Source organism: Cyprinodon tularosa, unplaced genomic scaffold (assembly GCF_016077235.1).
Source record: "Cyprinodon tularosa strain WSP-4 unplaced genomic scaffold, ASM1607723v1 ctg201, whole genome shotgun sequence".
NCBI classification, from domain to species: domain Eukaryota; kingdom Metazoa; phylum Chordata; class Actinopteri; order Cyprinodontiformes; family Cyprinodontidae; genus Cyprinodon; species Cyprinodon tularosa.
The window spans coordinates 590,548-616,058 of record NW_024038739.1 but is presented as its reverse complement, the minus strand read 5'-3'; the positions used below and the strand labels follow the sequence as shown (position 1 = coordinate 616,058).

General features: G+C 38.0%; 2 protein-coding genes across 3 annotated transcripts; one reads left to right on the top strand and one right to left on the bottom strand.

The window, feature by feature from the left end:
* Positions 1-1,859: 1,859 nt before the first annotated feature.
* tk1 (thymidine kinase 1, soluble) lies at positions 1,860-10,458 on the top strand. 2 transcript variants are annotated; one of them, XM_038284777.1, is made up of 7 exons: positions 1,860-2,070; positions 2,195-2,226; positions 2,776-2,889; positions 4,008-4,101; positions 4,438-4,527; positions 6,498-6,652; positions 9,157-9,178. In XM_038284777.1, the coding sequence occupies exons 1-7, from the start codon at positions 1,996-1,998 to the stop codon at positions 9,161-9,163; spliced, it is 567 nt and encodes a 188-aa protein (XP_038140705.1). In that variant the 5' UTR covers positions 1,860-1,995; the 3' UTR covers positions 9,164-9,178. The 2 variants fall into 2 exon arrangements, with proteins under 2 accessions (XP_038140705.1, XP_038140704.1); XM_038284776.1 differs by lacking the exon at positions 9,157-9,178 and adding an exon at positions 9,619-10,458 and having other exon boundaries at positions 1,867-2,070; positions 6,498-6,617.
* Positions 10,459-11,759: 1,301 nt separating this feature from the next.
* syngr2b (synaptogyrin 2b) lies at positions 11,760-24,571 on the bottom strand. Its single transcript, XM_038284735.1, has 4 exons — positions 24,214-24,571; positions 19,495-19,732; positions 18,017-18,153; positions 11,760-13,751 (listed from the first exon to the last, which is right to left on the bottom strand). The coding sequence occupies exons 1-4, from the start codon at positions 24,544-24,546 to the stop codon at positions 13,494-13,496; spliced, it is 966 nt and encodes a 321-aa protein (XP_038140663.1). The 5' UTR covers positions 24,547-24,571; the 3' UTR covers positions 11,760-13,493.
* Between the last annotated feature and the right edge of the window lie 940 nt (positions 24,572-25,511).

Here is a 25,511-nt window from a genome sequence, read left to right as displayed (position 1 = left end):
AGTTGGCTTAATGTTTTACAGCCTTGGGGGACGCTGGAGTTGGTCAACAGATGGAAGAGGAAATGAAAGAGGAACAAATGATTGCAGATTTCTGTTCTCTCCTTAATATATAGCCTTCACTTCAGGACCTGAGGCTGTAATGTAAGAGCAGGAGTATGAGTTCTAGCAAAGAAATTGTTCACACTCTGTAAACTATTTCATGTTTTGTCACAACAGCGTTATTCAGTGTGTTATGTCTTTTCCAGTGATTTCTAAACATTCTTTTTCACAAGGATGTTTAAGATAATTCATTTTCCAGAGCATCTGTGAACATCAGATTTGTTTTTTTAACCACAAATTTCCAGGGGGATATATATGTGAACACTGACCAGGCCATACACTTACCTTACACATAAATACACCATGATCTAAGTCTTACCATTTGTCTTTTGTACAATGTTTACAATCGCTGTCCTGTTGGGGAGTGAACCTCTCCTCCAGAATTGCTTCTTTTTTAGTCCAAGCTGCGTTTTTTTCTTTCTGTATTTGTATCCCATGTATTAAGGTCCACCCATCTTCCCATTAGCTCTAAACAGCGTATCTGTTGTTGCTTCGATTTGTTCTGTTAACCGGCTTTGACTAAGTATTCTGTTTGTTCATGTTGTATTTTTTATGGCCCTTTTTAAACAACTCAATAAGATCACTGGTTCGGATTGTCTTCTAAAATATAATAGCTTTTCACTAAAACAATCAGAGATTAGAGTTCTTAACTTCTTTAAATATTGAGCCGATGCGTCAAGTGAATTTCTTCCCTTTGAGATCAATAAAGTCTATCTTATCTTAGTCCAAAATATTTGTTGTTTGATTGAACTGCAGCTTTTGTGCTAAGCTCAGGCATAGGTCTAATGGAAACCCTAGGAATACTGAAACAAAAGATTAGCATATCTGTATAAACTGCAAAATGTTACTGTAATTCTCAGTTAGTCAACAACTTTTGTGTCACTATTATGTATCTTGTTAATGTCTGTTTATACATTTTTTCAATTTTTAAACAAGAATAGTCTATCATGTTGTTTGGACTAATTTTTAAAATTAATATAATTTAAAATTAAAATTATAAATTTATATAAAGTTATTTCATTATACAAAACGATTCAACCGCCATATTTTCACAGTTCTTTACATCTCTACATCCTGTTTATTAAGAGACATACTACTCATTGTGTTACTTTTTTCTTTTAAATCCTTTTATAGACAACCCATAAATTATGTGCTGGTTGAATAAATTCCCTATAAAAGTTTGGATTATTAAAATATGGATGATCACACTTTAAGTGTAAATGTTGCTTATAGTATACTTAAAGTATACTTTAGTAAACAATAAAGTAAACATTAGTATAGTCAAGTACACTTGATACTATAGTATCAAGTGTACTTGATACTATAGTTTTAAAAATAAGTAAACTATAAATGCACTGCCTGATTTTAAGTATTAAATTAGTGCACTTTTAGTATACTTGAATAAACTACTTTTTACTAAGGGATTTTATAGGCATTGTTCAGTAGTTCTCATTTTAACACCAAGCGTTAGCTCTGTTTTGTAAAAAAAAAAAAAAAAAAAAAAAAAAAACAGAGGCGAAGAAACTCCATTCCAGTAGATGGCGGTAATGCACATCAATAAGTTGCTTGCCAATCGCCATAAAAAAAAGAAGAACAACAACAACAACAAGAACAAGAAGAATAATAGAGGCTAAGGCGGTCTGTGCACTGATTGGTCACATCAGTGGCGCGAGCAGGTCGATTCGTGGTAAGCGGCAGCAAAGCTGATTGGCCGCTAGTGTCACGTGGGGTTACGGCTATTGGTCAATTTACAGGATATATCCGTGAAATGAGTTAGCGCGCAGCATTCAAAGTTTCCACTCCATTCAGCTCTTGTTAGAAACAACAGGAAGAGTTATACCCATATTTTATTTTGTATTTATTGTAATTTATTATAAAGCGTGCTTTTAAATCAAAATGGACTTCTTAGATTCGCCGGTTTGTCCGATAAAGCTGCAGAACTCACCGAGGAGATCCCGGGGACAGATTCAGGTCGGTAGCCTCTGGATAAAACCGTAAATTTCATCATAAACAGGGTATAAAACTCACTGTAAATTTAAAAGGTAAACACGACTTCCTATTTGTAAGTAAACTTTTCACATTTTCTTGTTTTTAGATAATATTTGGGCCGATGTTTTCAGGCAAAAGGTGAGTTATTCTTCCCTAGTTTTTACCTGTAACTGCTTTAAATTGCTTTAATTGATGTATTCTATCAGTTTTAGCCATTATTGGTGTTCAATGTGAAGCTTAAACATGGTCAGAGCTGCCATTTCGGAGATGATACCTCATATCCCGCCAATTCTGCATTGTTTGTCCAACTCTGATACTTTTACATCATTCTTTTGTGAAGCACACAGTTGTTGCTTGTTTCAATTTTATGCCAAATAAGTGTTTTTCCTGTTTTTAGGGTCATTAGTTTGTTTTAAAGTTTAGTTAAGTTACATGCTTCACACAATGAACCACAACCAATGAAATCTCAAGACAATTTAGTCCAAATTCAACTCGGTTTATAAATATCCATATCTAGACACAGTACACTTCTATATCTATTACAGTAGATCCACTGTCCTTTGCAGATTGCTTGTGTTGCATGATCATGTGAGTGAGATTCCCTGGTAGTAATAGAATGGGATTGCTATGTGTAAAATATGAGCTCAGTAAGATTATTGCTTGTTTATTTTGATCATTATTTTGCAGCACTGAGCTGATGAGGAGAGTTCGCCGTTTTCAGGTGGCCCAGTACAAATGTCTGCTGGTTAAATATGCCAAAGACATCCGGTATTCTGACTCTGGTGTTGCCACACATGACAAGTAAGCTTCATAATTCTAATTCAATACTGGAGGCTATCCATGCTTCAACTCACGCCCAGTACTTTTTGTCACATCTAGTAAAAAGGGTGTTGAATATTATTTTAAAAAGGCTGAGATGAAAGCATCAGTCTTTGTAGTTTAACATTCAGAAATCACTGGCTGCCTATGAAAATAGTTTGGCAGGAAATGGGTCTAAGCTGACCTCTGGTGGATGTTACTGTAGTTACTGAGTACCTTTTGAAGTTATGAATAAATATGCTTATTTTTAGATAACATAAATATTTTTAAAAAGTATACCATAGTGTAACCCACTTTATGAAGCAAACCAAATCCAGTGACTAATTAGACCATCTCTGGTCAATACCAATATTTAGATTTCCTTGACGTACTTTGTTAGAGGTATAAGTCTTGAAATCAACAAAAAAATTAAAGGACTGTAACTTTTATGCATGAATATATCCCTAAACTTTACCTGTTGAAGAACGATTAGGGCTTCAAAAATTAATCAGATTAATCGTGATTAATTGATCAATGAAATGATCATCAAATAATTTAGTAATGGATTAAATCTTAATTGCAGGTTAGACTGCCTTTAGCTGTCAGAGCAACCCATTTAATTATACCAAAACTGTTAGAATATATATAAACATTTTGCATTTAAGATTGAAAAAAAAAATGCTTTCGCTTGTCAATATGCTCTATCCAGACCTCAAGTGCAAAATTTCTAGTTTCACCTGGTTAAATTTAGTAAAATATCTTCCTTAAGGAACCTTTTGCTATCAAATTATTAATCAAAAAAATAATCGACAGATTAATCAATTTGCAAAATAAACGTTAGTTGCAGCCCTAGATGAAATTAATAAAAGGACATGCTGATGGTTGGTTGAAAAAAATAAAATAAAATGTAAATTTCTGCCGATCTCGTTGCTGCATCTGTATTTAAAACTGGCAAAGTAAACAGAATGAATGAATAGCAAACAATCCGCACCAAATAACCCCTGGACTGCATGAACATCTCAATATTATCAGGTTAAAAAGGAAACATTACAATCCCCCAGTACATTAATGTCAAAATATCCCTTAGTTCACTACATTTTTCTTTGCATCTGTTGTTTTAGAAACACCATGGAGGCTGTGCCGGCCACCTGTCTGGGAGATGTTAGAGCTGCAGCGCTGCAAGCCTGCGTCATCGGAATCGATGAAGGACAGTTTGTAAGTTTGTGCGCAAATTACCTATTTTGCTCCTTTGTTCAAATCGCCAAAACCTTTTGAAAGATGGCTGACTTGGGAAAAAAGAATACCGTAGCACTGACACAGATGTACTTTTTATAGCAAGAAAACCAAACAGCATAGACGGTTAACAGCAATAGTTTAATCTGGGAAGGAAAATGCAACTGAATATCGCACCACTGAGCCTTGAGACCTTTCAATGGACAGCAATATTTGGCTTATTGTTTCTCACAGTTACATTTGTCACCTTTATGATTGACATTTCTCATATATGAGGCAAACTCTCTGTAACTAATCTGATCTGTCTCCTCCATCTAGTTTCCTGACACGGTGGAGTTTTGTGAGGAGATGGCCAATTTAGGGAAGACGGTCATTGTAGCTGCCTTGGATGGAACCTTCCAGAGGAAGGTGGGTGTCTCATACTGAGCAGCACTGTGAGGAAAAGATGTCATAAGACCTTCAACACAATGAACACATTATCCAAGGAAAACCCAAACAATCAGCAGGAACAGCCAGTGTTTCAGTGCGCTCATTTTCTACACACAATAGCCTTGATTTTTGTGATTTTATGTAATTAAGTCAACATTCCTCTGGTGCTATGTAACGTTACTTCCTCTGCTTTTCAGTATCCCTGTTTTCCTGGCCTGTTTTCTGTTTTTATTTACGTAAGAGGGTCAGATCACATCAGAGCTAATTTTTCTTTTTTTTTTTCAGTTTCATATTTATCAAGTCATCTTAAACAAATAATCCTTAGATTTATTTAAAGCACAGCTTACTACGATAATGATTAATAATTGAACCTTACTGATCTCACATTGGAGAAATTTATCTCTGCATTTAATCCATCCCCTTGGGGAGCAGTGGGCTGCCATTGTGCGGCGCCCAGGGAGCATTCAGGGGTTAAGGGTCTTGCTCAGAGACGCAGAGTGGCAGACTATGGGAGTGGGGCCCGAACTCACAACCTCAGAATTCCAAGCTCTTTGCCTTAACCAGTAGGCTGCCAAAGAAAACGAATTTGTGGTCGTACCTCATTAACATCTTTTTATGTTTTATGAGGCATGATATATAAATATAGGACTGCACTCTTTTAAATCTGCCAGATTTTAACAGGACAGTCAATAAATAAATAAAATAAAATGCTAAAATAACATTGACTGATCAACAGTCACTCAATATCATGCTTACTAAAGAGTCTCCCAAAAAGTATGGAGAACAAAAGACTTCTTTCAACCAGTTGAAATTTTTATAGGTAAATCAAACTTTCAAATAAACACAAAAATAAACAAGTGTATATACACTTTTTAAATTACCGGTATGTAAAATATATATTCACTCAGTCCGCTGTACGACTTGACCACAAACCAGTGAATGTTGCAAGAAACTCCAGTTTTTAGCGCTGCTGCAACTCTGTTTCTACATTTTTGTTTTTATAGCTCGGCTATGGTAACCTGGCTGAAATATGTGCATGAAGAGATTAAATATTGCTTATCCATCGTGCTAACCAAAGCCGTAAACCCAGGCTTGGTCACTATACTTAAATGGCATTATATATTTCGCTATAAACTTCGTTATTTCAGTGTGCAATTTCGAATTTTGTTCATTGACTTGAATAGAATAGAATACAACTGACTAGACACCCTGCTAGTCATGCAACTGTCATACATGGTTTTGCAATGTTTTTTTAAAAGTCTTGATAAAGGTTTGTCGTGTTACCTCGTGAGGTAGCAACAGTAGCAATGAATTAATTGCACAACACCTGACGTAGCGCAGCATCGTCTTTTTTTTATTTTTATTTTTTTAACCCAAAATAATTCCATACAAGTGACGTACTGCTCCTCTTCGGTACCAGACCCTTGGTTGTCAGTTTTTGCCCAGCCTAAGGGCCAGTGTTCAACAGGTTATGCACAGTAACCTGTAACCTAGTACTGATTCTTCCTCTATGCCCTTCTGAGAGCGAGACACCCCCCACAGCATGTGACCTTTGCGGTTAGATAATCTTGTTTATCATATCGCGATATTATTGCAAATCAATTATTTCATTCAGCCCTAGCACTGGGTTGGAGAACTTTCAATAGGAATGCAAAATTGAACAAAGGATTTCCCAGTAAAGTAGCTCTGATAATAGCTTCATCCAAGAATGAAACACTCTGAGAAAGGGAGACTTTTAATGTTTAACCTGTAGAAGTGCATGAATTTGATGTGACTACACAACCATTGAGGAAGGATTATTTTCTGTTTGAAATAAACTCATAGACCACATATAGGTATTGACAGAAATGTTAACAATCACAATGGTAGTAGTTATAGTCAGAAGTTCTGCGTTCACATCAGGAATTATTTCTAAAATGTAAACTTGAACATGTCTGTTCTTCTTTCAGCCTTTCGGAGACATCCTGAACCTGGTTCCTCTGGCAGAGAGCGTGGTGAAGCTCCACGCCGTCTGCATGCAGTGTTTCAAAGAAGCTGCCTACACCAAGAGGATAGGAGCAGAGAAGGAGGTCAGGGAGCTCATACAGTTACACAAGCTGAGGTTGCGCTAAAGCAGTGGTTCTCAAACTTTTTCTGTCATTCCCCACTTTGGACAAGGGGGAATTTTCAAGCCCCGCCTGTCCCCATCGCCCCAACATAATGGTAATGAAATATGAAACAATCTTAAAATGTTCCAATTTTATTGAAGTAACAAGTAGTATCTAAATACAAACTATCTACATCAAATAACAGCAAGCTCAAAAATAAAGAAAATAAAAATGCAGCTGTGTCAAAATTTGTATCAAGCTCAAAGATAGAAAAAATTAATGTGCCACTCTGCAATCTGTTAATAAAAGAAAATAAGTGAAATCCAACAGGCAAGAGGTCTATTTATCCCTGCATTAGTGGCTGCAATGGGCCTGTTTTGCATTGCACAGTTTCTCAAAACGGGGTTGCAGGCTTGATACTGCCACTCTCAAGTCATGCTTTGTTTTCAGTGAAGCAGCAGCTGAAAAGCCCATCTCACAGAGATATGATGTGGCAAAGGGAAGAAGAATGCACACAGCTCTCTGCCCGATGAGTGGATACTCCCTCTCCACTCCAAACTAGAAACATGAACATGTGGCTGTGTGAATCAAACGCCGTTATTTATTTAAGATAAAATATTTCAAATTCAGTTATTTATGATCAACCTGCGCCGTCAATCCCGGCGCATGTGCGCTTCATTTGCAGTCTGGACGCTGAGGGTAAACATGCTGTGTCTCTGACTGCAGCGCTGAGAGGGACTCCTGCGATAGCGGGGGAGAACGGGGTTGGGAGGGAGGAGGCGCCCCACGGCAGCAGGACAAGAAAAGGAACGATACGTGCTTTCCCGTAACCCCCAGATTCCACATACTCCGTCAGCGCTCCGCTCCGCTCCGCCCCGCTGACGTACGTCGTGCGGAGCGCTTGTCTTTCATGGAAATCAATGAGCGCTGTTCCACATCCACCGCTACTCCTCCGCACGTCTCCGTCCACGTATGTCTTCTCCGTCCGTCACCGACAAATTACGGAGCCGAGCTATTTTTTGCTCCGCTCCGGTCCGGCCAGGTCAAGATCCGCAATTGCAATCGCACCAAACAGGAAAAAGAACCTCGACAAATTCCGGTTCGTCAAATTAAAATATAGTAGCAACAGATCGGTGACTAGAAATTATAGCACAATTCTTATAAATATCTAAAAAATAAATAAAAAGAATAACACCGTTTATTTAAATGATTGGATCCAAACTATTGGTTATTCACCAACCAGGAAGCAGATTTCTCATCTCCATTAAAATATTTATTTTATACCGAGGGACTTAAAGTTTAATCAAATCCATTCAAAAGAAACTTCTTATTACATGAATGAAAAGAGATGCTGAGTTGTAGAGAACAAGTTCATTAAAAAAAAAAAAGCAGTTTTGAATTATCCTTATCTCTGTTACAAAAATCTACAAAAAAAAAATATATATATATATATATATATATATATATATATATATATATATATATATTTGGGCAGAAACTGAACATATGCTGGATGATGGTGGGATTTTTTTAATATGTCATATTAAATTAAGCACTCACAGGGTTCATACAGGAATGAGTGACTCTAATTTAATGCTATTTTAATGCTATTTGAAATGATTTTAATGCCATCAACAAGAACCATGTACACAAGTTATTAGTGTACATGAAATATGGAGCTGTAAGCACAGTTCCATGACTCCTGTATGTATGTAAAAACACACACACACACATATATATACGTATATATATTCTCTAGCTTTTTCTCCGCCTCGAGCTTCCTTTCCGAACATACGGCTTTATAAACAGTTCCACGCAAATTAATAGCGATATAATATATCTGACGAAATTGTTTTTAGAAGCATTTTTATTAAAGAATCATAAATGCAACGATAAACATATTTAATTAATTTTAGTGCCAATTAAGGGCTTGATTAAAAAAAGAATTATGAATTGTAATTATTTTTAATGATCCGCGGAAACCCTGGTTCATCTGGCGCATGCCCTCTACGATCTCCAAGGAACTCAGAGCGGAGCGGAGGGGACAGCGGCGGCTGTAGGCTTTGCTTTGTGCAGGCGGTCTGGAGCGGAGCGGAGCGCTGACGGACTATGTTCTCCAAAAGTCGCTAGATTTGTCGCTAGTCGCTTTTTTGAAAAAGAGTCGCTGGAGGGGTCTGAAATATGGCGACAAAGTCGCTGAGTTGGCAACACTGGGGCGCGAAAGTTTATTCCGTTACAAATAATATGCCGACGTCACGTCAATCATCATTTTGGCACTTCAGTTCCAGGTGAAATTTTTCTCATATCTAATGTTCTTTTAATTAGACTGCATGTAGGCTAGTAATGATTACTTTGTGGGTTTGATTAGTCTAAAAAGCGGCAACATACAGCTATAAGGACAGTTTGCTCTCACACGTTATAGTCACACACACACACACACACACACCGGAACTTGGCGCGCCCCACCTGTCACGTCTCAATTCCCCACCAGTGGGTCGCGCCACACACTTTGAGAACCGCGGCGCTAAAGGAATAGGAAACAAGAAATACAATTCAATTTGCAGCCTCAGTGAACAGGTCAATTTGCATTTAAATGTCTTGTGGTCAAATGGTCCGAGAACCTCCTGGTTTCGTTAAGCTTGAGCAATACTTCCTGAGGGTTGACCTATACTGCTTGTGCAACACCTCTCTGGAACAATAATTTGTCACACATTATACATCATAAGAACAAATATTAAGTATCTTATGCATAATTATTCCAACAGGGTAGATTTCTATGGCTGTTCTGGCGTCAAGCATAAAAAAATAAATAAAAAATAACTATACATATATTTGTGTGGAGCTGTCAAATCATGATGAACATGATTTAAAGAAACCCTAATGTTCATCTACTAGCCAACATTTGAATGATTTTTGCATAGTTTTGGTGCATAGCTATTAAATTGAATCATCAAACTCCACTGGATTTTTGTTTCCTCTACAGGTAGAGGTAATCGGAGGTGCGGATAAGTACCAGGCGGTTTGCAGAAAGTGTTATGGAGGTCTGGTGGCTGACAAAGAGAACAGTTCCTCTTTCAGGAATGAAACTCCACAACACGTCCTGATGGCAAAACACGCTGGCTCAAACGTTCCCCGGAAACTCTTCTCCTCTCTGCAACTCTAACGAGGAAAAACAAGACTTGATAATCAGTTTGAAACATTTGTTTTCACATATTGTGTGTAGGTAGCATCTAGCTGTTTTATGTGTGATGTTTGCTTTAGTTTTTGCTATGAATTTTTACAGGGATGTGGATGTAATATAAAATGTATACTTGAAAGACACGGAGCACTTATTAATTGCTTTAAATGTAAAAAATATTACCAACTTACTGTTTTAGAAGTGGTAATACGGATACCTTTGTGTTTAGTTTTGACATTGTTCATTTTGTTTCAGGTCAGTATAATAAAAGAACTAACTTGTTCTGTTACGTCTTTAGGCATCTCTGACAGTAGAAAACTCTTGGATGTTTTACTTTTATTTTCACCTCTCCACCACAGCAAAGTAAATAGAATAATCTGCTTAAATCTTGAAGAGCCATTACTGCAGGGAGATGCTGACTGAGCAGTCTAATGTAGGTTGGAACTTGTTTGGAGTACTTTGTATGTCTGCAAAAATGTTGATTTCCAGACTTTTTTTTTTGTCCAATTGCCTTTAAGCTGTAGAGATCTGCCTCATAGTTTCTGCATTTGAAGCCCTGTCCTATAAAATACATGCTGTCATGTTTGGAATTTATAATTTAAAATACAATTAAAAGAGGGGTGGGTATGAAGCATTGAAAAGTAACATTCTTTTGCATTTTAGTTTTATTTTGTGGTTTCCATTTAAAGGAATAGTACACCCAAAACATGATTAGCCTTCATTTTCTACTCACCCCCATGCTGAACAACACTCTGGAGTACTTTTTTGATATCTCAAATGCATCTGGAGATCTGGGAGGCTTCTTGCTGTCTGCTGACATTCAAATAATGGAGGTCCATAAAAGTCCACAAAAAACGTGTCAATATTCCTCCATACTGCTCGTCCAATGTATTCCAAGTGTCCTGAGTGGGTAGCATCCAGAATTTACTCGAACCGAAGTCATTTAGAATGTTTTTGGAGCGTAAACAGTAGTGTATAGGATTTCCTAAAAGCGCGTTCACGAGTCTACGGAAACCGCGGCAGACCAAACCAGATGAAAGTGCGCATTCAGCTCGGCGAAGAACTCATGCTCTTCCTCAACACTGAAGTCCTCAGACATTTTTCTTTCGTTGTTTCTTTCTTTGCACAGGTAAACAGCACATTTCTTCTACGCTTGCATTATCGGCAGAGCAGACGCTGAATGCGCACTTTCATCTGGTTTGGTCGGCCGGCTTCCGTAGCGTCGTGAACGCGCAGGCGCGCGCTTTCAGGAAATCCTATACACTACTGTTTATGCTCTAAAAACATTCTAAATGTCTTCGTTTCGAGTAAATTCTGGATGCTACCCACTCAGGACACTTGGAATACATTGGACGAGCAGTATGGAGGAATATTGACACGTTTTTTGTGGACTTTTATGGACCTGTCTCGGGCACCATAGACCTCCATTATTTGAATGTCAGCAGACAGCAAGAAGCCTCCCAGATCTCCAGATGCATTTGAGATATCAAAAAAGTACTCCAGAGTGTTGTTCAGCATGGGGGTGAGTAGAAAATGAAGGCTAATCATGTTTTGGGTGTACTATTCCTTTAAGGACTTGTCTAGAAGTATTTCCTAAAGTATGAGTGAAGATTTTAATTAATGCTTTAAAATGGTGTCAGATAAGACAAACCTGGCAATTTGTCTTAAGAGAACTATAGCACATGTGCCACTGAAGAATCAGCATTTGCAAACATGACATACTGTGTTTGGCATCTGACTAAAATGATTTTAAACTGCAGGAATAGTTTGTAACATTTCTGCAGCTCTTAAGGAAATATCAAATAAAACCTTGATGTAATTCCCTACTAGTTACAACCATGCATTTTATTACCAGTAAAAGCAAATGAATCCCATCAATCGATTTATTCACCTGTGTGCTGTGTGTTTAGAGGTTAAACATTTAACAGAGGAAACAAACATTACTGCTAAATCCTCAATACATTTTTTTATTTTAAACCATGAATCACACAAGATGCACAACATTCATATATTTCTGAGATCACAGAACCATTTGCTTTAATTATGCAGAAAATTACAAACCCTCAGCATCATCACTTTTAGGCCAACATGATTCATGCACATTCAGGGGTGGTCGTTCAAAATGAGTAATCAAAAGCTGCTTTAAATGTCACAGTTCAACTTCATGGAAACACTTTCAGGATGTGACATGAAATGCAACTGTAATGCACAGCTGTTTAACCTCATTACCATAGAATACAACCACATTTTCAACTCACTCTACTTTGGTTCCTAAACCAGTTTCAAAGTTATGATCTTTCCAGTTCAGCAGAAAGTACACATTTTTGCTGCTACCAGTTATTTTCCTAATGAAAGGCTGCCATCTGAAAGAGGAACAGATACGACTGTTCACGTCTTCCTTAGTAAATAACATTACTTTGTTTTTACAGTAAATGTAAAAAGTAATTTTTCTTTTAAATCTTACGTTATGACTAAAAACTGGGGTATTTTAACCTGAGAGATGAAAACGTTTGCAGGGTGCTGTAGCTAATTTTATTTTATAGATAATCCTTCCTGTGTCTTTTGTCTTAAATGCCAAAATGAAGTTGCAATATAGTCTACAGTATTTTGTTCCGATTACATTTGAATTTTGCATGAAAAGTACAAACATCTATCTACAGATCTACATGTGTTTGCACAGATGACTTGAGAAAATTACCACACGCTATTCTTAGGTTAGACTTCAGCTTACACAACAAACCAAAACTGATCTAGCGTTGCCTGATCTGCCGCAGACAGAGCTGACAAACCTGTTCACCACCAGACACCAAACACATGTTCTACAAGTCTTTCTTAAGAAAACCAGAGAGATTCACACTCAGAGAGCTGTAACTGTACCATTGTAAACTGAAAATGTCAGTGTTAAACCAAGGAAAGATGGCGTCTGGCTGTGGGGGAAGAAAGCGCTCAGTGGACGGACCAGTTAAATAAGTGCTGCGTTATCTCAGAGCTCCTCCCTCTCTATCAGAAAGTTAGCTGCAAGTTTAAAGGTCAGTTTAATACATGTAAACCTTTTTTGTAACCAACTCATATGTATGGTCAGACCGGTGGAAATGCTCCATCTTCAAGGCTTTAATTCATTTTGACAAACACATAATGACTTCTCGCAGTATTTGTCTTATACAGAATCCATGATTATGAAAAATAATTAAACATTTTCTCTACAAACCTTATCACCCATTTGGTATATGATATCACTAAAGCTTTTTGAGTAATTTAAAGAAAAAGGATCCACAAAAAACAAAATAAGTTGGCACATAACCATATTGTCTTTATAACGAGGAGAAAACATGTTGGCCTTTTCCACACCAATTGTTTCTCTTCAGGATTCACTGCTACCCTACCTTTCCCTCACACGCTCAGCCCAGCGGAGGTAAACGTTGCTTTTGCACAAAGGTCACATTGCTCAAGCCTCTTCAGTGTCTTCAGATCTGATCTTAGATCTGTTGACGTAAACAGTTCTGCTCCTTGTTTCCAACGCGTTGGTTCAGATCCTCCCAGACACTTTGAACAGTGTGTTAAATTGAATGTAAAACCACATCAATATGATAGAGCTCCATGTCTGTGCATTGCAGCTATAGGCTGTTGGCTTGCAGATGATCTGGATCGCTGCATCATCCACGAGAACTCCGCCTGCTGTGTCAGTATTTGGGCGGCAGGTAACTGGTGTCTCCCTGCGGCGGGAGGTTTGAGGTGAATGGGGGCTGCTTCTGCGCTTCTGGAATGTTGCTGGGGTAGGTGTAGGTGGTGGGGGTATATGTGGTGGGGTTGTAGGAGGTAGGAGCGTAGGTGGGGGGGTAGGGGGTGTGGAGATCCGAGGGCGCCTCTGTGTAGGTAGGAATGCTGATTTCATCGACACCCCTACGGAAGCGGCCCAGGGCAAAGTAGGTTAGGATTCCCTGCCGGAGAAGAGAAAAAAAAAAAAGGTGTTTAGCTTTTTATTTAAATATAATTGGGTGAGAAATCCAAGATAAAGAGTTAGATGAAGAGCCACTTTAAAGAGCAACACCCCCCTTCCATTTGACAGTCCAATATAAGATCTGGCACTGGTCTTAAAAAAACCCTGTGAGCTGGAAGCTGACACTTTCATGTCATCATTCTGGACGAACCAGCAGGTCTTACTGTCTTAGATGTCCAACAGCCCAGACAAGTATATCATCATTTAGTCCAATTCTCTCAGGTACCAAAAAAATCTCCTGATCAATGGATTGTTAATGTCAAAACTAATCTTCTCATGTCTTCTGTTTGTGTGTGGTTTTATGTGAGCCACAAAAAAGAAACAAAACCCTGTTAGTTTGCAAGCTTTGCAATTATCTGGCCTATTTTTTAACTTGCCTTTTTATGAAATATTTAATTCCCCTATTATGTTGAATTAAGTTCAAACTGGGGCGACGTTCATACAGCAGAACACTTATGCTCAATTTAGATTTTTTTTCTTTCTTTAATTTTTTGTGTGTTGCGCTTTAAACTGCAATTAAATTTGACTGCTATTAGACCCAGTTCAGGGCACCAAAGTGACTGTAGACATTACAAAGCAGCGCACTGTTCAAAGATGTGCAGATTTTTCTTTGATTACCAGGGAGGCTAAACCTCCCCTGTAAAATTAATAAAATAACTGGTCAAATATGCATTGTTAAACTTCATACATGTATTCATTGAACTGCATTAAATGTGTGTTAAAAAGCACTTGATTTCATGAGGTTGTTGTTCATTAATCAGCTGTTAAGCCTGCTCTTGAACGCAACCTTCCCTCCGCTCTGGAGCAGGATGCTGCCTATCAGTCTGGCTGAATCCCAAAATGCCCCCTAAGCACTAACCCATAACTATCAAGTGTCACTCCCAATGAAGTCACACTCACAGCTGTGGAGGGCGCCTGGATTGTAGGGGGAGGGTATAAACAACAATGGGACGGCCTCTTCCCTCGGACGGAAAAGGAAAGCTGTTATTGCTATGACAACCACATGTGCGCTGTTGTAGCTAGTTTGTCATTACATCCCCTGCAAAATTTCAGCAAGTCTGCACAGAAGTAGACTCTGTATTTAACTGATTGAAATTGGGCTGCTCAGATTGGAGTGAAAAAGTCTGATGTGAGTACCTTATGGGGAAAAAGATCACATTTAGATCACGTTTGCCACCTGTGAGACGGAGTGTGTTGGATGCTGCAGAGCAGGTTACAGTCTGTGTACTGTAACCTGCTCTGTTTGCAGTCATTACATTTCGCAAAGCTAAGGAAAACTTTAGGAAGCAGGACAACTTTTTTCTGAAACTTTCCTCTGAACAAGGTCAATCTGACCAGCAATACATGTAAGTTTGATAAATAAAGAGAAATAACAACACTGTGGTGTAAAATTTGTTCCATTGCTGACGCAAGCAAAGAACACTTTTAGTTAATAGAAATTTCAGAAGAAAAAAAAGAAAAAAGAAAAATGCACTTCTGAAAAAAAAAACCCTAAGGGTATTTTTATTTCATTCTTCTAAAGTTTTTTGTCATAACTAATTTCTTCAAAATTCTCCTTGATGTACAGGGACTAACATTTTGATTGGTTAATCTGAGTGTCAACAGTGTTTATAGACTTGGAGAAAGGAGCATTTCATCTGTAAAACACAACTTGTAAAGAATGCAGTTCGTTAAGCTTAACCTGAAAAGCAGGAATTTAGAAAAAATAAAAAATTTTTTGAAAAAAAAAAAAAAGTATTTGAAAAGAATTTAAAGCTTAAGTGTGTAATTTTCAGCGACATCTAACATCCAGACTGCAGACCGCAGCAACATGAACATCCCCCCCCCCCACCGCTTCCCCCCCCCAACAGTACGACGAGCGTTACGGGACAAAATGTCTTCCACGACGTCCGCATCACCTACCTTCTCAAGTGATGAGGTTTGTTTACATAGATAATTTTACAGATAGTATTTCATTAGTCTGTGTAGGGTATAGATTTCATGTAGACTTAAGATAATAAATGGTAGTTACTTTCGAGCGTAATGGGCGATCTCGCAATCGCTAGTTTGTTGGCTCTGCGCTGCCGTAACGCAAAGATGTCTGCCTCCATGGCTGCGAGACCCGCTCCTATGTAATTATAAATAACGAATTCTAAGGCAACGCAAATATTAAGGTTAAGAGGCTGAGCTCGTAGACGATGATAAATAATCATTTCTGACTGTATATCCCTGTAATTATTACACACTGTAGCTTTAAATCACAAAAAAACATTTACTCTCAAAACTATGTTTTACATAAGATTTTTTAATGCTTCTGTGCTATATTGCATTAATTATGCAGAAAATTACACATCCTTAGCATCCTCACTTTTAGGCCAACATGATTCCATATAGAGATCAAAGTGATCAAAGTATTTACTTGCTTACCTGTCTGCACTTTTGACATGACTCCAAGGACAAAGATCTGTGTTATTATTTCAAACCCGTCTATTTGCTATTCAGAGGGAGACTTTTCCAAAAGTGTCTAAAGCTGGAAGCAGTATTTAACCCCAGGCCTTCTACAGGCCCTGAGCTATTCGCAGCAAGGAAAGAAAAGTTCACAGCACATATCATATTCATATTCATCCATTTTGAAGAGTTTTAACTACCCGAATTAGGGCTGCATCTAACGATTATTTTTTCAAATCAATTAATCTGTTGATTATTTTTTCAATTAATCAATTAATAACTGGATAGCCAAAGGTTCCTTTAAGAAGTTTTTTTACTAAATGAAACCAGGTGAAAATAAAACATTTCCACTTAAGGAGTTCAGGATAGAGCATATTGACAGAAGAAACAATTTTTTTAAATCTTAAATCCAAAATGTTTAAACATTTTTTTTTTTTTTTTTACAATTTTGGTATAATTACTGCTCTGTTGGTTACACTGTCAGCTGAAGGCATGTTTTAGAGTCTCTATACTTCAGTTAACGCTTCATGGATTCTAAATTAGTTGACAATCATTACAATAATCGATTAATCTGATTAGTTGTCTCAGCCCTAATCTGAAAGACTGAAAGACTGAGTCAAATCAGAAATCATTGCCAATAGTAATGTCACGTTTTCTCGATGAGTTGAGGATTTTTGAGGACCTGAAATATGGAGTTGTTGTTGCCAAACAGGCTAGATAAGAACAAAAAAAAAAAAACATATCCAGAGGCAGGCTGGACTCCACCTGCTTTACACATTTGATTTTTCTACAAACAGAGGAAGTTTAGCACCATTGTTATCCTCCACAGGAGCGAGCAGTGAGGTCATAAAGCAGCACCAGCAGAGCAGCTAGACCTCACACTCACTGTTGGGAGAGAAGTGAACAGCGATGTCGAATAGGAGAAAACAACTGATTGCATTTTATGATTTAATCACAAAAACACACTTTTATACAAGAACTGGAGCTTTTTCCTGAGCGAATTGTTATAAAAAGAGCCAAAGTGAGGGATTAATTTAAAACTACCAACATTGTTATTATAATTTCTTTCCAGTCAGTGAACACATAAACTGTAAATGGTATCCAGTCACTAAAGAACAACCAATAGTAAAGAAGATGTTACTGCTGAAGAATATGTGCTGTTAAAAGTATGGCAAGACAGATATGTGGCTCATACAGGCAATGAGAGAGAGCAAGGCTTTCGTCAGATAACATGAAGACCAAATGTAGCATAGTAGTCTGAGCTTTCAACCTCTGTTTCAGAAAAAGCTGGAGTTGGTTATACGGCTTCACAAATGGAAACTGCTGTTTTACAATGGCTGGGCATGCTACCAATAAAAGAGGCTAAAATTGATACAGATGCAAACCTTTTAATAGTTTATTCTAATTGCTTCCATTATAAATTATAACCGGTCACAGCTAGACAAAATATATATGAAATAATCAAATTTCAAATCTTCTTATATTACATTTTTATTAAAGAAAACAGAAATGACTAAATAGTGAATATCCATGACAAAGAGCCAAAGAACGTATGCTATCCAAGCATAGTGATAGAAATCCTAATGTGAAGGCATAGCTTGTTTTATAATCCTAGGAAAATGAAAGCATATTTTCAGTAATTTGATAATTGTTTACACCAATATCTGCAGTGTTTTCCTCCTCTCTCAGTCATCATACACATGGCAAGATGTTTTTGCTAACTCATGCTTAAAGCCTGAGGAACTGTCAAGAGAACTACATAGCGGCCTTTGTGCTCACCCATGTGGCGATGGAGAAGAACGAGAAGGCAATGGTGGCACGCGCTGCGTCCTCTGGGATCGCCCTGACATCATGAGTGCGAGCCCACTGGCTGGCCAGCACGCAGAAACACACAAACCACAGGAAAGTCCACACCCCTGGAAAACACAGCGGGGGGTGCAAAAATGGTCAATAACTTTCTAAATTACAAACTCAGCTGCAAACTGAGATAAACTGAAAACATAGCCGACCGCTGCACAGAAACAACAATTAAAAGTGCAGCTATTGCTCAACTGAGCACAGCCTGTTGTTTCTGTCCCAACTAACACTTCGTTGTTCGCTTGAAGAATGGCCGATTGTGAAGTGTGTAGTGTGCAGCTGATAACAGTTTATTTCATCAGATTCTGTAGGGTCATCCACCCACCCCTCCCTGTAGCTCAGTCAGTACAAAGTTATGCAGTGATTAAGACATTATTACATTCAGGCTAACAGCCAGCGGCATGATGTCGATGAAATATGTGTGAAGAGTCATATTTTCATATTCATCAATCATTAATATTACAGTCACTACTACAGAAACACAAACAACTGGTTAGTGACTTTAGGTCCATGTACTTTTTGCATGTTATTTTGATGAATTATAGAGATGAAAAAAATACAACTAATTCCTGAATATGTACCTCAATTTTATTCACTTACGCATTATTTATTGGAGATTTTATATTACCCTCTATTTAAATGGATTCTCTTTCCGATCCCCGTTCAAACTTTTTGACATTCACTACTTATCATCTCTTATCAAACCCAAACTGCTTAGATCTACACCCTGTTGGTGTACTCTTATTTAACATTTCCTAAAAACAGGCATGTCAGAGCAAGTCCCTAAAGGTGGGTATGATTTACATATCAGTACTTAATGGCTCATGGCAAATTACTACTTTTTACACCAGAAAGACTTGGATAAAACCAACAAACTGCAAAACTCTGCGGACATTTTAATTTAATGATGTGCAGAAATCCAACTGAAATATGTATGCATGTTCAGTCTATCTTAAAGTTACTCATCATCCTAACCTACCATCAGCAAGGGACAGGAAATCTAATCTGTAATAAAAAATATGCAAGATAAAGATAAGGCATGTTTATTCTTAGTCATCCAAGACCTAAAACCCTTAATGAGGCAACATACAACAGTTGTAAGATTTGAACAACATATAAACTTAATTTGAGATTTGTTCAATTATTTTGCAGGTCAATTTACAGCACTTTGTGAAAATGCTGCTGGATCAGTAATGCTGATCTGGAGCTGGCTGGTTCAATGGTGCAAAATCTACATCTACAACTATCAGTTAAAAAGACACCAGAATTAGGTTCCACGTGGATTTAAAAATCAAATATGTCTACTGTATTTTTTTTCTATATTTACACTTGATCAATAGTTTTAAAGTCAGTCCTAAAATAAGCCCAGGTCCACAGTTGTAAATGAGTTCACTGATTACCTGAGAATCCAAGGTCTGCCATGACGGTGTACTTCCTCTCCTGGGCGTTGCTCATGAAGGGCACGTAAACATCCAGCAGGAGGAAGGCTATGCAGGCCAGGAAGGCGATCACCCCGATACCCACAGCATACTGACATGCAGAGTTGCTTTGGTTGAAGACGCATTTGACATCAGCGCTGGTGAAAGAGTTGACGTACCCCTCTGTGGTGATGCAGGCAAACACAACCAGGGCAAAAATCTACAAGGACATAAGGGAAAGAACATTAGGTACAGTTCGTATACAACAACTGAGTGACAGTTTTAAAGTAAAGATAAACATTTATACATTTCTTTAGCCTTCAGACAGGCCTTTGGTTTACCTAATGGAACCATTCAAAAGAAAATCTCAAAAAAGAAAAAGTGAAAAATTCAACTTCTTTTCTTCTAAAGTTGGTGAATTAACTTTTTGTCTCATTGGAGCAGGACTGCCAACTTTTCACCAAACCTTGGGGTGAGATTTTGAAATAGTTTGATAGACAGGCAACCCTGTCAGGGATAGATGAGGACAGGCACAGCAATAAGTTGCCGTTTTTCAGAGAAATTAACTGAAATAAGTGGCAAAATGTGGAATTTTTAAAATAAATGTTACCGATTAACAAAATGTGGGCTGTAGTTATGTTGAACATTTTTCTCACAATATACATTATTTTCTACATTCTGGTGATTTTTAGAGAATTAAAGTAAACCAGAATGTGCGCTACTAAAATACTTGCATCTTAAATATACTTTAAACTAAGAATTTCACAACTTTGTTCATTAATTACTCTCTGCAGTTCAAGTAAATGAAACAATGGGGAACTAATAAGCTATTACGGGATTACTGGCACTGAGGCAGGAACCAGTGCAATCAAAACCTATGCAAACTACACTGTGTATGAATATTTGGAAATAGTCTAAGGATTAAAAAAAAAGTTATTATCTAATTAGTTGTTGTTGTTTTTTTTCAATTGACAAAACAGCTAAACAATTCAGACCTTCTAGGAGGCTGTAGATTAAATAAAAACTCACCATGACACAAGACAGCACATCTCTGGATGTTTGATTAGGAAAATGTGATGGAAATTACAATTTTAAACATATTCAATGTACCACAATAAAGATAAATGAATATGATAAGTAATAATATAAGAAGAACATCTCTATGGTTTCTCCTCTATTAATCCGGGATAACTGAGTTGTTCTGCACATCCTCTCTGTATGTGGTTGGTCTTTTCTTTCGTGGCTGATCTTTTGAAAAATAAAATGCAAAGGTTCTTTTTCTTTTTGTGGAGCTTCTATAGGTTTGAGAGGCAAACCTGAAAGCTTTAAGAATTAAAATATTTGTGTTGGTTTAATTACTCCTAAATTCCAACTGGAGATTATTCAACTAGACTGAGTTGAGTTTTAATGTCTGTCATTTTTCAGTGTGAGAAATTGGGAATATGGAGCGAGAGTGTGTGAAAACACTGAGATGGGTGAGTCTCACTCCCAATGGGTGAGAGTTGACAGCCCAGTTGGAGGCAGGGCTATGAAGGCAACTTTTATTTGGTCGCCACAGTTTGATAAGAAATGAACAAGATTGACCTGCATCATAAATCCATAAATGATACAACAAAATAAATAGGTGGCTTCTCTGATTGCCTCGTGGCTGTGGTGGCCTGCTCTGCGCTCTGATTACTTGCTCTCACCATGTGACCTTGTTCTGAGTGCAGCTGCCTGCCATGTGATTCCTGAGATGCCACCAGCTCCCTCCACAACACTCATAAAGAGAGCTGAGGGGGAAAGCAGAAGAGGGGGCTGTTGAACTTGTGCAAAGGGTTGTAGCCCTGTTGGTGTGACAACACCAAACAGAAACATGCAGAGGAGAAGAGAATGTACATGGAGCTAAAATAAAGGTTTAGGTAGAAGTCCACGGTTCATGAGAGGAAAGAGACTAAATATATGGGAAATTTCCCAGCAGCTTGGGGCCGCAGCTTCTTTAGAACGCCTTCCTCTTTAATTATATCCTTGCAGCTTTTCTAATCTTAAAATATTCCAGCTAAACAGGTTTGCACCTTTTTGAAACTTACAAATAATACTGACTGGGTTATCATTTGTTTTGTTTTTTTTCTTTCATATATATATATATATATATATATTTTTTTTTTTTTTTTTTTCCCCCATACTGATGCAGCAGTCATTTGTTTAAGATTAGAAATTTCCTTACTTCGAATCTTAGGTAAAATTATTAAAATGAGAGCCACATATGGTTGAAAACGATACAGCTTCACAGAGCGCTAACATTTAAACAGTAGTTTAATACAGTATTAGGGAAACTTTTTTAGCATTTGCTTCACTGCAGGTCTCCCTTATCACTGGGATGAAAGACTACCTGACAAACAGGTAGTCTTCCTTTTGCTATGTGCACTTCATAAAATGAAAACAATTTGGTCAACTATCAGACTGTCGTACCACTACAGCATCTTTAGTCAGAGGCTTCTCTAGATTTGCTGAAAGACAGACAGCTGCTGGAGAGTTTCCTGTCAACAGCTTCTACAAAAACCGGGGAAGAAACTCCTATAATTTGAGTTATTACATTTCATTTCCCTTTGGGTTTAGAAAGTATTTTTTATTGAATTTGATGTTTGTGATAATGCAAAAAGATCATCTCCAACACCACCAGCCTGAAAAATTGATGCAATCAGGAATGATCCAAGTTGTGTTGGCTTGTTCTGACTCTACACACTGAATGGTGCAGCTAAAATAAAGACTCAATGAGTTTCTCAACATTTCCCCCATATGTTATTGGTGACACAGTGCAAATTATACCCTTAGGTTCTGCTCTCAGCTGACCGGAGTTACATTTTACATGGTCGGCTGCTGCTACAAGGTTTGTATGTTGTTTAAAACGTAATTGTAAAAATAAGGGGTTATTATTTCAGCAAGCTAGAAACCTACAATACAGTTTTCAAAATGTGTCAAAAATAAATGTTGTTTGCTAAAAAAAATAGAAGTGCAAATTGTGGCCCATGCTACTTGCTGCCATGGCTAACATAATTAAGAACGATGCAACAAAACAATAAATACCAGGAGCTAAATTTTGTCAGAAATAATCAAAAAATGCCTGAAAGAAATACATGCAGCTCAATATGATTTCTATTTTTTTAATTAAAGGGTCAAGAGTGGATTTTTGGATTTGGATATAAAGAAGCAAGTTGAAAAACGCTGCAGTATTTAGACTGAAAATGCCTGCAGTAAGTATTTTCTTTACTTCCTTTAGTAAAGTACATTGCCTAATGTTAAAATCAACTGTAAGAAAATTTATAGGAAACAAATGCTGTCAGTGTTTCATCAATGTCAATAAACTTTGGATTTGATTGAGACAAATCTATACAAGGTAAGGCATCTTTGCATGTCATGTACAAAGACTGACCTTCTGCCTACTTTCCCTTAATCCCAGAATAAATGAGACCCGTCATGGGACCTGGAGGTATGATTGCAGAACATACAAGTTTAAAATAAGATTTCAAACCCCAGATATAGACTCTGATCTGAATTAAATGAATTTCAGATAGGTTTTTACACAGCTACAGCAGTGATGCACCACATTTAGGGGGAGATCAGTAGCTGACCAAGAGTAACAGAAAGGGGTCAGCTGGTGGGGAGAGGTATCACCTTACCTGCCTGTTCAGAGCCCCTATTTACCAGCAACACACTCCTCTTCTCTCTCTCTTTCACACACAAACACACACACACACACACACACACACACACACACACACACACACACACACATACACACACACACACACGCTCACCAATACACAATCAGTTTTTCCAAAGCAAATGAATAACAATCCCAGGGGCAGGCAGCTCTCATCTAATGGAAGGAATATTCCCCTTTATCTGCTTTGAAAGAAGTACTTTGTCTAATCTCAGTCACCAGGAGGACTTTGCTCCTCAGGAATATCTCAGAAAATGTGAAGATTTTATTCCACCAGGACGCAAATCAAGAACAGAGAAAGTGAAACCTTCACGGTCATATATCTAGGGCCAACACACAACTGTTTGACAACAGGGACGTCAGCCTCTGCTCTAACCTAACCCTTATGTGACACGGAGCAGCAAGCTTTAACCACATGCTGCACGCCTCCTTTAAAAAAAAATAAATTTTACTGATAGTTTACATCCTAATACCAGCCTTTTCTGTTTGGTGTTTAAAATGTTTTCTAACAACAAATGAAAACCTGGAACATGATGCATACCGAAATACTTAATCTAATATAACCTGTATGGGCTGGGCACCAAGTTTGGCTCTAGCCCAGGAGGCCCTAATCTCCTGAATCAGGCCCTGCATGCACAGATAGAAACTATCTTGCTAAGATTTTAAGGAATTCCTGATAAAAAGACAAAAGCAGACCATGTGATCATTGTAGAAAAACTACCAACTGAACATGACTTCATGGTATTCAAACTAACATTGCATAACATATTAACACTGTAAAGTTAAGGCCAGTTTATTGGACATTTTTGCTTCTTTTGGCCTCAGTGTTTATCTGTCACCAAACAGCTGCAGGAAACACGACACCTGCTGGAGACGCAACAACTTTAAGTTTATAGAGTCTGTTTTTAATAAAACCTACTGTAGTAGCCTATTCTTGCTCTATCAGACCACCTGACTCACTTGAAACCTAAGCTACTCCAACCAGCGCACTAACTCACCCAGCTGAGGAGCCGCACGATGGTTTGCGGCTGTCGGACAAACTTGTAGAAGTCAAAACCTCCTCCAGCGAGAGCAACTCCGTATGCACTTGCGCCTCCAGTCTCCGCCATGTCTGACCCTTGGAGAAGAGAGGACAGCCTGTGGGCTTTAGCTGAGCTTAACACTAGAAATGTGCTGCGACCTCCAGTGAGCGTTTCCCTGAAGTGACAGCCGCGCAGAGAGGAGGGCAGACGCGCACAGAGGGGCGGAGCTGTCAGAGGGACACTGCTGTCAGGCTCAAAGGAGGCTTTCAGCGCCAACCAACAAAGTTTCTGAAAATACACCAGGCGCATCGACCTAAACCTCCTTCAGTGGTGGGAGAAGTAGGCTACTAAATATCAGTACTTGAGTCAGAGTATTGATACTCTCAGGGGCGGTTCTAGACAGGGGCCAGTGCCCCTGTAGATCATGTTCTGGCCCCTGTACTGAAGACATAATACTTAAATAAATTCTAATGATGATATGCGGTGGAACAGAACATGGTTACTGATAGGTCATTTGGGACTATTTCATTTGTTTCCCCTTTACAAATCCTGTTTTACTAATTATTTAAAAATAAATAAGGCCATTGCTTCAGTGGTATAGAGATAGGATCCCAGTTTTCTTCTGCTAAATGTTTTTTTCAAAACAATTTGCTCTCATTATTATGGCTGAATTGTTTAGTTTTTCTTGAAATCTAATTCAGATTGTGTAGAAAACGGTAATTCTAACTTAAATTAATTCAAAAATATGTTAAATTCCTAAATTATGAATGTAATTTGACCTAGTAAGACATATCATTTTAATTAAACCTAATAGGCTCTATGCACAGCTCCACTACTTCCTGAATTTAAGGCAGCTCCTTTGTTTCCTGTCTTTCATGATTGGATGCACTGATTAATCCAGGTGTGTATGACCTAAGTAACTGGCCAGACACACCTGGATTAATCAGTTCGTCCAGTAATGAAAGACAGGAAACAAAGGAGCTGCCTTAAATTCAGGAAGTAGTGGAGCTGTGCATAGAGCCCATTGAATAGAAATTTCACTTCATAAAGCTCTTAATATATTTGAATCCCTTGCCCTGTTTTTTTATTTCATGCTTTTCTGTACCCCCATGAAAAAACGCTGGCCCCCTCCTGGCCCCATGGTACATTTGGTCTAGAACCGCCTCGAAGGGTGTCCAGGCAATAACCAATATACACTGTGGCGTGGCCAAAATGGAATAGCGCCAGAACCTCAGGGTCAATCTACACCGTTCAAACAGGAATGACCACAATAT

What these genes read in the sequence shown, in the direction of transcription:
- syngr2b (XM_038284735.1), bottom strand. Translation starts at nt 24,546, where the DNA reads ATGCGCCTGGTGTATTTTCAGAAACTTTGTTGGTTGGCGCTGAAAGCC. An exon ending in TCGTGCGGCTCCTCAGCTGG is followed by an intron (nt 19,733 to 24,213) that starts GTGAGTTAGTGC and finishes ATGTCCTTGTAG; the next exon opens with ATTTTTGCCCTGGTTGTGTT. An exon ending in GGCAGACCTTGGATTCTCAG is followed by an intron (nt 18,154 to 19,494) that starts GTAATCAGTGAA and finishes TGTGTTTTCCAG; the next exon opens with GGGTGTGGACTTTCCTGTGG.
- tk1 (XM_038284776.1), top strand. Translation starts at nt 1,996, where the DNA reads ATGGACTTCTTAGATTCGCCGGTTTGTCCGATAAAGCTGCAGAACTCA. An exon ending in GAATCGATGAAGGACAGTTT is followed by an intron (nt 4,102 to 4,437) that starts GTAAGTTTGTGC and finishes TCCTCCATCTAG; the next exon opens with TTTCCTGACACGGTGGAGTT. An exon ending in GGATAGGAGCAGAGAAGGAG is followed by an intron (nt 6,618 to 9,618) that starts GTCAGGGAGCTC and finishes TTTCCTCTACAG; the next exon opens with GTAGAGGTAATCGGAGGTGC.